Genomic DNA, 15304 nt, shown 5'->3' with positions numbered 1-15304 from the left:
GTTGGGGAGGTCGGTCTCCCTTTCCCGTGGGCCTGCTGCTGCAGCCTGTGGTGGACAGGAGACCCCCCGCGAGAGATCGGAACCTTTGCACCCTCAGTACACACATCCAGGATGGTCAAGAGGCCCTCCCTGAGTTACCAGCACCTGAGCCACAGCTCTGCCAGCCCTGGGGTGGGGAAGGCTGCCCCCAGGGCCCCTCCCCAGGTGCTGCAGGGCCTGCCCCAACCCTACCCTCCCTGCATTTGGGCCTGGGCCCCCCAGCATTTCGGGGAATAAGAGGACAGTGTGGGGGTGGAGGCAGGGTGAGGGAGACCCTGTGGGACCAGTACGCGCAGGGGTGGGGGAGTGGGGGGCGAGCAGGTGTGGAAAAATCCTCCTGGGGAGGTGGTAGGAGGCAGGACCACAAGTGAACCCTATCAGATTTCACTTACAAAACACAAGTTTGAAGATAAAAAATACTGAAATTAAAATGGCAACTGCAGAGCATTAAACCCCAAGCAGGAAGCCCTTCAGGCCATGAGGCCCGGAGGAACATAGGACCATTTGGAGGGTAGGAGCCTGTGTGACTGCAGATTCCCAGGAGAGAAGACTGTTGGCTCAGTTTGAGACCTGGGTCAGCAATGGGATAGGAAACAGGCCAATCAGCTAAGCCGGAGATGCAGGCTGTGATCAAGGGGTTTGAGCTTGCACAGTGGGGCACAGATCCATTGAGTGCATGGCGGGAGATTCTCTGGAGAGCAGGGGCTGTGGGCTAGGCTGGGCCCAGTGATCCTTCCTCTGCGTGCACGTGACAAACAAAAGCTGGAGACCAGTTATTCAGCTGTAAAATAAGAGCAAAATCTACAAATGCCTACGGATAGAAGAATCTGCAAGATGCTTTTGAAAGGTGCTTTAGTTTCCTGGAAAAGGACGAGTCCACCGAAACAGCCTCAGAACTGCGTGTGACCAGTGGATTTTGACCACAGGGCTGGGGAGATGGCAGAATATGGCTAGAGGCTCCTTAAATCCCCTCCTGAGCCCAAGTTTCTATTGCTCTTATTTTGACCTAAGTTATAGAACTGCCATGCTGTGTATCATGAGGATTTTAAAAGAGTATTTTCTTTTCCATTTCTCCATAATACACAAATCATTCCTTTTCATTGAAAAAAAAAAAGTCTTTTTTTTCTTTCCCCAAATGTCTCCTTGAAGGGGGAGAAGTACGAGAGAGAGGGAAGAAGAATCTGAGCCATCTTTTAAAGCTTATCCCTTAAGGTACAGATACAGAGTGATTTTTATCAAGTAAAGAAAACGTCCACAGATTTAGGGACCCTGTATCACTTTCTCCCCTCTTCTACGTATTCTGTCTCTTATCTTGATTTCTTAAAAGTTCAAAATGGGCTTCAGCACCAAAACAGGCAATATATATATTCAGCCAATGTTTATTAACATCTGCTATGTTTGGGGCACTGTTCTCAGAGCAGTAAGAAATGACCTTCACCCCTAAGGACCTAGTGAGTATGATACAGGGTTTGAATTTGTTTCTTTAACTCATGACATCGCCTGGACTAGGCTTTTTATCTCTCTGTTGTCAGTACTTCCTGTTCTCCCACCACTCTACCCCCACCCCTGCCGTTTAAAATGTAGACGTCATAGGACAAAGTCACAAAAACTGCATTAAGAGGGAGGTGCAATCACATTCACAGGTGCATTGCAGAAACATGACATCTTGGAAGGTTGTAAAGTTGTTTTGGAAGAAGCCTGGGACATCTGTGTTGGCATCAGAGGTGTGACAGAGACTAATGGCATCAGGAGCCCTTGCACAGAGCACCCAGGGGGAGTTCTGAGAACTTCACCTGGATGGGTGATAGGGACCCACACAGAGACTTGAGGCCCCACCTGCTCAGAAACATGCAGGTGGAGCGACTGCCTTCTGGAAGGCACCTGCACAGTCCTTTCCTGTCCAGCCCGGCTGTCACAGAGCCTTGCTTCTGATAGTCTAAATTTGGTGCAGTGGTGTTTTCTTGCTTTCTGACCCAGAAGCTGTTGGGATTCATTTGCTTGGCTGGAAGGTGGAGAATGCAGGTGGGGTCTCACTGAAACTACCTCTCTGTTCCATCGTTCTGTGTAAAGGAATTGATTTTTGTCTCCTTTAACACAGTTGGGGTTCCATCTTGACACTAAACACTGGCCAACTACTTTTTGAAGTTAGATCATCTCTTGTGAATTTTAATAGGGCTTCTGAAATGTGGTTTATATGTGTGAGTCACAGAAATGTGACAGTTCCTTTGACAAAATATTTTAATATATTTGATGTAGGCCCATTCATTACCGACTCTCTTTAACTCCCACTCCTTTGTGAAGATAGATGGGCTAAGAGAACAGCTATTATCATCAATGCCCATTACCACTGAGTACTAAGGACATGAGATACTCTGTGTGTGTGTGTGTGTGTGTGTGTGTGTGTGTAATGACTAAGTCTTATAAGAACTTTATGATGTTGCTGGTATGGTGCCATTTTACAGCTGAGGAATTCAAGTATTAGAGAAAGTTCAAGATCACGCAGCTCGAGTGTGGCCGAGCTGGGACTTGAGCCCCCGTCTGATATCCAAATTCTTTCCGCTCTGCTATGCATGAGCATAGCATCATTGCTATCGTTGCATCATTGTCATCGTTGCAACAGGGTTTTAAGGTTTTATAAAGGAGAATACTAAGAAATGCATTAGGTTTTCTGTAGGATACAGATCACCATGGGCCCCCTGCCCCATAAGCATAGGACTTTGATAATCTGATAATGTGAGGTGAGTGGAGAGGCACCAGCGCATCCTTGCTCTTGGAGCTTCCGTGACCTGTGAAGAGGCTGCTCCACTTATGGGACCAGCGCTAGCCCCTCAAGGGGGCTCTGGGTGGGGAGACTTGCTAGAAGGCAACAAAGCAGAGTGGGGAGAACATGGCTTCTGGAGCTAAGAAGACCTGGCCTGTCTCCTGTAGGCGGTCTCTTCACTGACCATCAGTAAAATGAGGGTCATGGCACCAACCGGATAGGACTGTTGGGAGGGTAGCAATTAGGTGAAATGAAGGATATAAACCCTCTGACGTGCGCAGAACACTCAGCAGTTGCTAGGTACAATTGCACAAGGACTTAACCGTACTCTCTCTTTCCACAGCTTTCCATGCACACCCTCACTGGTGGACACATACTCACGGCTGCTTAAGGTTTTGCATACAGTCTCTTTCATGCTTGCGTGGGAAACCCTAAATTCATCTCTTAAAAAAATATATTATCTCTGCACAATTTCCCATTACCTCAACGCTCCCTTTTCTGAGTTTAGATGAAGGGCTTGAAGGACATCGGGTGTCCACCACAGGCCTGCCGTAGGACTCAGCCAAGCCTGTGGCATGCCTCCTCCCTGCTTGGAGGGATGGAGTGGTGGTTGAGTTTGGCTCTCGTCTCCCTCGTTTGCCGGGGGATGTCTTGTTGACTTCTCCCGAAGCCTGATCTTCCAAGAGGACAGATGGCTTCTAGTACTTGGAAGCGTGACTGGCATCCAAGGGCCCAGAGCCCCGCGCCCTCGCCCATTGGACGTGGAAGAGGTTTTGTCGGTGCGTGAAGTAGCCCAACCCTTGTGTTCTTTGTTCTCTCTTGACAGAATCAGCTTCTTGCCAAAGGCCTGTTGTTTGTGGAGGAGAAGATTAAGCTGTGTGAAGGCAAGTACAAGGCAGCCCTCGTACAGTGGGCCCTGTGACTCAGCCTCTGCTGTTTGGACAGCTGAAATGCTTCTGTCCAAGAGTGGCAGGCTCCAAGTGAGTGATTCACCCCGTCTCGCGCTCCCCCCGCGAGCGGCCTCACTTGCTTGGAGCCAGCCACTGTGGCTGTGCCAGTCAGATCTGTATTTTGAAAAATGAGGTGGGATTGGGGTGGTCTTCTCCGAGAACCCTCGCCGAGGGTGTTTCACGGGATGCGTGCTGGCGGTCCGCTGTGGAGGGATAAATTCTACCATGGATCCTGACATGCTGTTCTCCCTGGTCTGACCCAGGCTATTTCTAACTGGCCTTTTTCATCTTAGTTGAGGTCCTATATGACAGGAGGCCTACCTGTTTGGGGGGCATCAGGCTAAACAGGCCCCTGCTGAATGGCGTATGATTTCATAGGCAATGGAAGATTCCTGGCCTTAAAAGATTTTAGAGCCCAGCAGACAGAATAGAAAGGCACCGAATGGAGATGGGAGATGGGACCAAGGCAAGAAGTGGCCAACCCCGGGACTCTATCAAGGGCTACCTCTCAACTGCCTCCAAGGTAGATTCTGACCTTAGCTTACCACCTACTTCTTTGGTGACTTTTGCCAAGTTTCTAGTTCCTTTGAGCCTTGGTTTTTACTGATTATTTATTTTTGAAAAATTTTTATTAAAATTTTTTTAAGTTTATTTTGAGAGAGAGAGAGAAATAGAGAGAGAAAGAGAATCCCAAGCAGGCACAGAGCCCAGTGCAGGGCTTGAACTCGTGAACCGTAAGATCATGACCTGAGTCGAAATCAAGAGTCAGATGCTTAACTGATTGAGCCACCCAGGTGCCCCGGTTTTTTATCATTTTTAAAATGACCAAATGGGCTAGGGGTTATAAGGAGTAGGAGTGTACCTGGCATAGCACCATACTTGGCATGCCGTAGGTCCACAAACTGGTTTCTTCTTTTTTTTTTTTTTTTTTTTTTTTTGGTACTTTAGCCTAAAGACCTCTATCTGTAGGTCAAATTTTCTACTAGTCCCAGACGTATCAGGCCATAGAGCATCCCTTTTTTTTTCACCTCCATTCCCTGGGAAAGAGATTCTTGTTCCATGAAGTGTCCCCTGGGAAGACAAAGTAGGAGACAAATGAGAAGCTGACACCGGAAAGTTCCGGTGCTTGGCCCACAGTAGGTGCTCAGCAGACCTTTGGAAGAATAGAGATTAGAAATTAACTTCCATATATGTGACAGCTGACTGAACTTGTAGCCTTGTTTTCCTTCCATATAGCTGTATTCAGGCTTTTTCAACCTTGTAAACACCCACTAGCCCAGGGCCTTAGTTTTAAGTGAGTGGCTTTGACAGGGATTTTGTGCCCCTTTTGCATTTAACAGCCGGGCCAGTACACAAGTATGGAAGGTGGCTGCCTAGTAAAGGGGGGGAAGGGAAGCGTGGTCTCTGGCCACATTATTTGTCTGTAAGTCACCTGAGGGGTTACTACATGCTCCTGCAAGTGTGGGAAACCAGCTTCATGGAAAAGATACCGAGCAAAACCAGGTCTGTAAGTGTTTTCAGGGAAGAGTCGATGTCTCTTATTCCAGTGACGCTTGACACAGATACATTTGGAGTGAAGGCTCAGAAATGGTGCTGAATGGGGTAAATGAAGGTCATCTGAGGTTCTCTGCCTCTGCCCTAAAGCACGCCATGGGGCACCAGGGCGGGGGTTCTCCCCGGGTCCGTGCTGGCCGTGAGGTCTGCATGTCACCTCTGCACAGTGAAAGAGGTGGAGAACCTTGAAGGGCCTTCCCTGTCTTCAGCCAGAACTTCTCCACTTTTTTATTTCATGTATTACAACCCCACGAAAGATTTTATTTGACAGAAAGGATTCCCTTGCTATAGGATCCATCCTATCACTGAACAGACCGTACTCTGTTGACCTGATTGTTTTATGGACACATTGTACATGTGTCCCTTATGGCTGCAGAAAGGACAGAGGCAGCTCTTATCCTTGTGTTGATCTTTTGTGGGCAGGATCTGCCGTGTTTCTTCCAGGAATCTTTCCCAGAGCTTTCGTGGCGTTGACCGTAAGGAGTCCCTGATTCCCCTTCTATGGGCTTCCGGTGATCTAAACTCCTGTGGCACATTTAGAGGACAGTTTTTATAGGGTGGTTGTCTAGAAGCCTCTGTGCAGCCCCCTTCATCTTTGCAGGGAGCTAAGTCCTCAGGGGCTGTTTCTGGAGGTGAAGTCACCTCCCTGAAACTCTTTCTTCCCCGGGGTCACCCTGTTTTGTTAGCCTGTGTCAGTCGGACATTCTTCTCTGAACACTTTCCAAAACCTCCATTACTCTGTGAAGTTCGAAGCCAGCAATTAGACCCGGGTTCCCAGGAGAGGTGCCTTTCTGCTGCTGGGTTGAAAGATTACCTCATGTGCTGACGAACTCTCCGTCCTGGCGGTGGAGGGGAATAAGCGGGCACCGGCACGGATCTGCAGGATTCTCCTGCCCTTCCTTCGTGTCGGGAAGGCCTCTGCTGGGCTTTGTAATGGAAGGCTTAGGATACAGGCCGTCAATAAAGCAGCTGGAATATAGCCTTTTCTCCTGTGCAGTACGTTCCCCGGGTGTTGGGTTCACCTTGGTTTTGGGTACCAGGATGGCTTAACATGTCAGATGTTCCTTTTGAGCTCCCCGACTCCTCCCTGCCACGAACTAGCATAGCCTACATTTGAAAAGATTGGTTCGTTCAGCCATCTACCAGGCACTTTGCTAGGTGCTGGGGACACGGTGGTGAACAAAACCATCCTAGGATTCCAGGCCCTCGTGGATTAGCTCATAACCCAGTGGTGAAGAGAGAGATTAATCAAATCATTATGAAATATAACACTGTAACTGCACCAGGTACTAAGAATACAGTCTGGGGCACCTGGGTGACTCGGTTGGACGTCCGGCTTTGGCTCAGGTCACGATCTCGCGGTTCGTGGGTTTGAGCCCCACATCGGGCTCAGAGCCTGGAGCCTGCTGGGATTCTCTGTCTCCCTTTCTCTCTGCCCTTCCCCTGTTCCTGCTCTGTCTCTCTCTCAAAAATAAATAAAAATTTAAAAGATTAAAAAAAAAAAAAGAATACAGTCTGTAGGAGGGAGGTTTGACCCATGGGTGAGACTTTGCTATAGAAATGATGCTGGAGCTGAAACTAAAAGAATAGGCAGATGTAGGTGAGGCAGAAAGAGGGGTAAAGAATAGTCTAGGCAAAGGGACTAGCACATGCAAATGCCCTGTGGTGTGCAGAGCATGGTGAGCCTGAGGGACTGAAATAAAATCCACATACTTAGGGGAATAGAGAAGGAGGGTGAGGATGCAGAAGAAGGAAACAGACTGTCCCCTCCAGATTGCCCGTATTGCAGATGTTTCCTTGATCTAAGAGCAAAGGAAAATGTTGGAGCTAATTATTAAGTCCTGTTGTGTCCTGTCCTATGTTGGGGCTAAACGTTAACCCCCTTCGCTCACCAGCCGCAGCATCTGCGAAAGCCTGTACCCTTGATACTTGTGATTCATTCACTCAAAGATTTCTAAAAAGCAATTTATTGATCTGGCAACATGCCAGGCACTAGAAATAATAATGGTGGAGCGGGACAGACAGGACCCAGACACCCATCCCATTCTAGGAGAGGAGACAGAGAAGTCAATCAGTGATTCCAACAACGTGTAATTAGCACTTTGTGAGGCAAATTACAGGGGACTATGGATTTGCATTTTCCCCTAGCGTGTGTCTCTCCAAGCTTTCAAAAATCCACGCATCTTCGGCCCCACTAGCTGCTGGTTCTGCCCTTGTTCTGTTCTTTCTCCCAGCCACTGCTTTTATTGTCCATTAAATTAATAGGCAGAAGAGGCTAAATGAATCTTTCAAGATCTGTTCAGTGGAACTGGCAATGTTTTGCCAAACACATCTTTCAGTGTCTAATCTTGGCCGACCCAGTTTCTCGGCCTCAGATGAGCAAAGACGGTGCCCAATCAGCTCTGTTATCTAGGTCATTAAAAAGCAGCCACCGTGCAGGCTCCTCTCTGCCAGTGCCGGCCTTTCCTGCAGGTGCGCGGTTCCTGGCACGGCCTTCTGGTGGCATTGGGTGACCCATGTACACCCAGCCTGGGAGCGGTGCCTGACCAATGGCTCAGGATCCCAGGGGTGAGCGTAAGTATAGCATCAGGAGGCGGGGCCTGAGTTCTGCAGGTGCTATGCTGCCTCCCTCCCCCCGCTGGTTATTGCAAACCAGTGGGTGGAAGTGACAGTTTCCAGGCCCTTCTTTTCACCTCCTTGTCCCAACAGCTCAAATCCAGAATAAAAACCCAGTGTCGTAGTGATTAGAAAATCAAAACAATATATAATTGTGCACGTGATCGTCCCAGATAATGTTGGTCAAGGGCATGGATTCTGGAATCCCAGCTCTGCCTTCTAGCCGTGTGATGTTAGGCTAGACACCTGGCCTGTCTCTGAGCCTGTAAAGTGAGGGAATAGTTTATTCATGAAATGTAGACGAGAAGTTTAGTACAGTGCCTGAGAATGTTGTTACCATTCTCACCACAGCAGCAACTGTTCTGTGATTTCCAGACTTCAGCTCCCTTTCCTGGATTGGGGGATAGAAGACATATTTGCCTCTTTTCGGTTAAGTCTTTCCACTCATTCCCACATTTACTTGTAGCAATGCCTCCTAGATGAAATGTAGGTCATGAGTTACCTGCCCCCATGCTCCCTTTGATACGGAGCAGTCTCTAGCCTCTCCTGCAAGTAATGACAAATTCTTTTTCTTTCTTTCTCCCCTCCCATCTTCTCGCCCTCGTGTAGGTGAAAATCGCATTGAGGTTCTGGCTGAAGTGTGGGACCACTTCTTCACTGAGACTCTCCCCACCCTGCAGGCAATATTTTATCCAGTTCAGGTCAGTCTCGGAGGAACGACCTCCTGCCGGCCTCAGCACTCTTGTCTCATTCCTTGGCCTTTGCCAGCTCGGGCCTCCTGGTGAACTGGGGAGAGGCAGGACGTTGGGTGCCTGAGTCGGCTAAGGACCTCGGAGCTCTTTGAAGGGCTCTCTGGTCTGTGTTTAGCATCTGACCTCCGGCAAAGAGAGAGCGCCTGCGTAACTAGCAATTTGTAGGCTCTCCTCACCCTCTTGGTTTTGAATATGCCTTGTATGTTCTCGGAGTGGTTTGTTTCTTCCAGCTTCTCAGAAGCAGAGATGGGGTAGGGAGACTGTTTTCTTTTCTGTCCCTTTCTTTCTTTGTTCCCCCCTCCCTTTCTTTGAAGCACAATTTTAAGGCAGGGTTCCTGTTGTACCAAACTGTGGGAAAGGAATAATGTTTCTTGCCCTCTGTAAGGGATTCCCGAAGACAAGTAGCCACATGATGTAGCAGAAAGAACACTAGACTGAGAATCAGTAGTTGGTCCTGGGCAAACTCATTTCACTTCTCTGAGCATAGCTCGGTTTCATCTGCAAAATGTGGAATTTTGTGTGAGCAGTGAGTAGCATCTCTTTGGTATTATTGTGTGACCTGGGCTTCTCCTAACACTTGAGGTGATTTCCTTCCATCTTTCCGCAGAGTCTAATAGTAGGACGAGGCATTGCCAGTGCAGAGTAGATGCCCCCGAAGGCAGGTGTACCAATCGATGTTCCTCTCCCAGACTCACCTCTCCGTCCTGCATTAACACTGCCCCCCCGACCCTGCCCCTGGGCTTAAGGCTCCTATCTCACCTGGCTTTGGGGAAGTGTGGGTGTGGGGCATAGCAGCTGAGCCATTAACAGTGGTAGGAATGACCCTGGTACCAGACCTAAGGGCCCACATGCTTTGTTTGCTCTGAATGGTATTTTATGGGAGCTTGGAATTCTTTTAAATATGTATCAGTATTTAAACATTGGGAAGTTATGCCTACAGAGCTCCTTTCCATTTCTGGCCTGCCCCTAACAATTTTTAGTAGAAGCCTCTGGCCTGCACAGCTCACTGCTCTTTTGATCCCTTCCTTTATCCTCGGGTCCATCCTTTACCCCCGTGAGGGGGTTTGCAGCATTTATGTAGACAGTTCAGCCCCCGTACCCTGTGATAGTCACTAGGCCAGCACTGGATCCTAAGAAGACAGACCTAGGGGTAGGATTCCCAGATTTAGCAAATAAAATGACAGGATGCTGAGTTAAATTTGAATTTCAGATCAACAATGAATAATGCAACATTTGGGACGTACTTCTACTAAAAAATGATTCACATTCTACTGGACATCCTCTGTTTTATTTGGCATCCTGTTGGCGGGGGTGTATAGACCCGGGTCTCTCTCTTGGGACCTGGTGGGCATGGAATTTCAAGGGGTGGGTGTATCCAGATGGGTTTAGAATGGAAGTGTGGCATCCGAGTGAGCATGGCCCTGGGACAATCGTCAGATGGCCAAGAAGGGCCCTCACATACATCCAAGCGGGAGCCCAGCTGTGAGGGTCTGAGGACGTTACTGTCCTGCTTCTCTCGAAGAATCAGAAGCTCCGGTGACAGGTGATGCTGCCCGTCCATCCGCTTCGCCACACACGGTTTCCCAAGTGCTGTTGCTGCCGCTGCTGTTGCGGACACCCCACCGCGGGAAGCCCTGAGTTAGCGGTTCTCGCTACTGGTGGTAACACACCGAGGTGTCTGTTTGTCCGGCTAGATCCTTCTTAGAGCCCCCTGCCTGGATGGGTGTCTGACACCTACTTCCTCATTGGACAGTGTGGTTTTGAGTACCTACTGGGTTCAAGGGTGTGGAAGCTTGCCTTCATCTTCCTACCTCATAAGGGGAAAGGAACCCTGGAGGGGAAGCGAGGGCAGAGACCTAAGAGACAGGCGGTCAGTGTCGAGTGCTGGCGTGTGGGGCAAAAAGTAGCAACCGTAGCACCTTAAGGCGGTGGGGAAGGCAATCAGGGAGGGGGGTGGTTGACCCGAGCCTGGAAGGCACTGGTGGTGGTTGTGTGCATCTCTTGGTGGAGGGAGTGGGGGGATGCGAGGATGGCAACCCTAAGGAGTTAACGGGAAATGTAAAACTTCCTTAAGCCTTGGCAGACTTGTGGGATGAAAAGCTACATCCTGTTTGGCAGGTGCCTTGATGATATCTTTGGCTCTCCCACGAGCAACCCATCTTTGGTGTGTGCTGTATATACATGTGCAAAGGAGAGTCTAGGAAAGAGGCCCTCCTTTCTCTTTTGGGAAACTTTGGCAGCTCTAAAATCAACCGGTTAATGTTTGAGATCCAGCTCTTCCCTGGATATAGTACCATAACCCTGTCCTTCAGGGTTTTCATCTGCGGGGTAGGTTTTGTAATAGTACCTATCCGAAAGGGTGGCGACTAAACGTGTTACTTCCATCTAAAATATTTAGAGTCATGGCTTGCACATGGAGCTTGGGTAGTATCAGCTCTTAGGATTATTAGTTATGTTCATCCTCCGCCTGCACCCTGCATGGTCAAAACGAGTCCCTGTGTTTTTCCTTCTTTGCCTGTCATGCGCCAGGTGCTCACATATTAAGCAAAGTTGAGGAAGCAGCCTTGAAGGTGGGGGCAGGGCTAATGTTGATCTTTTCTCTCACTTCCCCCCATCTTCCTTTCTTCCTCCTTCCTGAATGCCCCTTGCCCCCCATGACAGCATAGCCCCCATGTATCTTGTACCATCTTGGGTCACTTAGGCGGATTGAGTGAGTCACACCTTATCTTTTTTTCCTTTAATGTTTTATTTATTTTTGAGAGAGAGAGAGAGAGAGAGCACAAGTTGGGGAAGGGCAGAGAGAGAGGGAGACACAGAATCGGAAGCAGGCTCCAGGCTCCGAGCCGTCAGCACAGAGCCCAGCACGGGGCTCGAACGCACAAACTGTGAGATCATGACCTGAGCTGAAGTCGGACGCTTAACCGACTGAGCCACGAGGCACCTCTGAGTCACACCTTAATCTTAAATGAAGTTTTCATTCGGAAGGACGGGGGGGGGGGAGGAAGGGGCCAAATCTTCGACTTTTTAGCAGTCTTCCCCCCACCCAGGTCTGCAAACACCTCATCCCGGCCCATCGTGGTGCTCTGTACACACTGGTTGTCCTGGAACCCCCGTGGTTAGTGGCATATTCTGCGGGCTCTCACCTCCCAGCCCTGCCCCCTCTCTCCTCTCCAGGGCCAGGAGCTGACCATCCGCCAGATCTCTCTGCTGGGCTTCCGCGACCTGGTCCTGCTGAAGGTGAAGCCGGGCGACTTGCTGCTGTCCCGGTCCCAGCCGCCCTCATCCATTGTCCAGATGTTGCTCGTCCTGCAGGTGGGTGAGGCCCCGGTGGAGATGTGGCCACCTGGCCAAGGGAGGAAGAGACCCTGTGGGACGGCGGAGGGACCAAACGACTTGAACGTCTTAGCTTAGCTCGTATTCTTCAGTGTAGCTGTTCCTGTGCCTTAGCGCATTTGTTCCCTTGCTGCACCTCCACTGAGCGCCTGTGAGGCCCCTGGCACCGTGCTCCATGCTGGGATCCCAGTGGGGGCCAGAGAAGCAGGTCTTGTCATTCAGGAAGCACCTTCCCCCCTCTCCTGCATGTCAGTGATCCATAAATCACACGCGACCACAAGAGCCTGCTGTAGCCTAGCTGAAGCCAGACCAGGAACTCCCTAGAGGGTTCCCGGGCAGGTGGGCACCCTGAGAGACTACAGCCAGAAGTAAGACCACATCAAGCCCCAAAGCTGCCAGCCTTTCACCACTTAACAGTCTTGCCTTGTTTCTCTCTGCTGCTACCTCTCCTGGCCCTGCCCGGTGCCTCGTGGACTTGGTGTCTCTCCCTTTCTCCCTCCTTCTGCAGAATTGTATTCAGTGCTTTGGTTTGCACCTGACCAAACGTGGCATCCCCCACACAACTCCCGTGTTTCCACCAAGAGCTGACCCAGATGGTTGTCTCTTAATCCCAGTTCTGAATCAACAGTGGGAAGATGAGCTAATGCTACTGGCTGATTTCTGAATCAGATAATCCAAACGACCACCTTATGAGGCGGACAGTGTTGTTATTCCCATTTTACAGATGAAGAAATGGAAACCCGGGAAGTGTGTGTTTGTCCAAGCTCCCTCAGCAAGAGGTAGTAAGATTCAGAGCTATGTACACTCAGGGGAAAGAATTGGATTTGTCTAGCTCTGGCTACACGACTCCCCTTTGCCAGTCAGCCATGACCTTGGGTCGAGTACCATAAACATGGCGTCAGGGAGCCCGATCCGATGGACGGGGGTGCATAATTCCCAAGAAACAGAGCTGCAGCCCAGGGACAGCCCCAGAAGATGGCAACTATGCCTCCACCTCTGTACCAAGTTCAGCTGCCACAGCATCAGGTCTGAGCCGTTCCCCAGGGCGGCCGGTTCCATCCTTGGTCAGGCTGGTGGTGACCCCGCTGCCCTCTTGGCAGGGGTAGAACAGCAGGCTTGGGGCCCTGGTCTCCCCCTCCCCCAGCTGCTGTTGCCTTCTGGCTGTCTAAGCTAGGCCGTCCTTCTGGGCATTCTCCCCCTTTCCTGAAGTCAGAGGAGCAAGAGCTGCCTAATAGGACGAGGGGGTGCTTAAATGTCTGGAAAGCCAGCTCAGGCATGTTTATGGCAGGGAAGGAGAAGGCGTGGGGGTCAGAAAGTGTGTGTGTGGGCTCATGTCTGGGATGCATAAAGCAGAGCTTGCGTCCCACGGAAAAAGTCTAGAAAATGAGCCCTTTAGGGTTCGGATAGGACAATTGGGAAAGAGGAGTTGGGCTTTGCCCCTCTTATTTCCATTTATAATATTTTAGGGATGACAGGTGTCCTTTATTGTTGTTGCTGTTTGTTCTTTTGGAGGGAGAACTGGGGCGGGGGTCCCCACCTGCTGACAGTAGACCAAAAAGGACTGTCTCTGTACTAATGAGAAACGCCCACCACGTTCCCACATTGGACAACCCAAGAATCACATGAGAAAGCCGCCGTCATCCCCCCGAAGCCCCGTAGGGGTTAGCCTGCTTGCCTGGGAGATGCTTCCTTCATCCATCCTGGCCCCCAGTCCACACCACTGTCTGTGGGGTTCCCGGTGGGATCTTAGGAGAGCAGCCCAGTCTGTACCCTGGCCTCCGGTCCTCCCACCTCCCCAGTCTCACCTGGAAACTGCGGCCACACTGGCACCCCCTTTGTGTCTCCCTACACAGCAGAGTCTTCCAGGGTCCACGGTCCCCTTCAGGCCAAGGCAGGTCTGTATGTTTGCTCCTCCCTCTTGTTCCTTCAGCACATAGCAGGCCCGGGGAAGGGTGAACGAAACACCCATTCCGCAAGTGATGGCACAGCCAGAAAGAGCCTGAGTAGGACTGACCCCAGGTCTCTGGCCTCAAATCCCCTGACAGTGACCATCACGTAGTTGGGATTTGTCTCTTGGTGGACAGAAGTACAGTCGGAGAAACTCCATGGTCGTGACAGAGGTCTGGGAAGTTGGGCGAGGAAACCGTCCCTGTTTTCCTGTTTTCACAGATGAGGTGGAGACTCAGAGAGTTGGCCAACCAGCTTAAGGTCACGTCCTAATCTGTAAGATCTGGATCTGTCATCCAGTCCTCAGCTCTTGCTACCTGCCCACCGAGCCGTGCCCAGCTACAACTGCCTGCCCCCCAGCAGTCCCCCCAGGGTCCTGGGAGATGCTACATAAGCTTCTAAGATGGTCCCCTTTAATGCTGGGCATTTGGCATTATTTCCCCCAAGGGTCTTGTGGGACTAGTTCTGGCCCACGTTCTTCCTCACCCTGGGAGCTATAAAGCCCAGGGCTGGGAATGTGACAGTGACGAATCGGGATCTTTGGCCAGTCCAGGTCTGTCGTCTTGAATAGCAGGATGGCAGCTGCTGGGTCTGAATGCAGCTTGCAGGTTGCCGTGCCCTGGGATCATTCCAACTGCAGGAAATTTGGGTCCCAGTAGTTAGAATTGCTCCCTTCTCTCCCCAGACCCCCACTTTCCCCAGTGCCATGAGATCTGGGGCTGGCTTTTCCCTGCCTGACTCGTACAGAGAAAAGAGCCATTTCTTAGGCCTTCTCTCCCTTTTCCAGTGCTCTTCCAAAATGTCACTGAACAAACCTCTCCCTCCCCAAAATACGCAAGGGGCTCCAACTTCCCTGCTATGGGCTGTATGCTCCCAAGCTACCCCAGGGAGAGGCTGAACCAGCGGTCTTGACCACTATAGAGATCTGGTTCCTCCTGGCAGGTACAGACAGGTTCTGAGATCATCCTAGAACAGTGCCTTCTGAGGGGTACCCGTGCAGTCACCCAGGGTCCCATGCCAAGCGGAGCCCTGTGCTTAGTTTAATTCTCTCCCACTGCCATCTTGAAATTCTCAATAATTTTTCAGTAACGGACCCCCACATTTTCATTTTGCACTGGGCCTTGCAAATACATAGCAGTCCGGCGGCCAGGCTGAGGGCTGTGTGCAAGCCAGGCTGTCCAGCAGCTACCCTGGGAGAAAACCATCCAGCTCCAAACCATGCACTTGTTACCCATTTTCTTCCCACCTCTTGCCTCCTCTCCTTTCTCTGTTGCCCCTCTCTGTTTAGCGTTTATTAATCGTAGTGGGGGAAACACTTGGGTGGGGGGCGGGGGAGGAGAAGGCAGAGAAAT

The 15304-nt window shown here is 50.5% G+C and overlaps 1 protein-coding gene across 19 annotated transcripts in view; it reads left to right on the top strand.

Annotated features, from left to right (window-relative positions):
• PRR5L (proline rich 5 like) overlaps positions 1 to 15304 on the top strand; it is a 73600-nt gene that overhangs the window by 45373 nt on the left and 12923 nt on the right. For 16 of the 19 annotated variants that reach the window (XR_007461455.1, XM_049648097.1, XM_049648069.1 and 13 more), the window contains 3 exons: positions 3627 to 3684; positions 8530 to 8621; positions 11847 to 11984. Coding sequence is in view for 18 of the 19 variants with exons in the window: in XM_049648097.1 (XP_049504054.1) it covers positions 3627 to 3684; positions 8530 to 8621; positions 11847 to 11984 (288 nt within the window). In the remaining variant the exon portion in view is untranslated. The remainder of the gene's footprint in view (positions 1 to 3626; positions 3685 to 8529; positions 8622 to 11846; positions 11985 to 15304) is intronic. The other 3 variants (XM_049648125.1, XM_049648111.1, XM_049648116.1) reach the window with 2 other exon arrangements.

Source organism: Panthera uncia, chromosome D1 (assembly GCF_023721935.1).
Source record: "Panthera uncia isolate 11264 chromosome D1, Puncia_PCG_1.0, whole genome shotgun sequence".
Lineage (NCBI taxonomy): Eukaryota > Metazoa > Chordata > Mammalia > Carnivora > Felidae > Panthera > Panthera uncia.
This window is presented reverse-complemented; position numbering and strand designations above follow the sequence as displayed.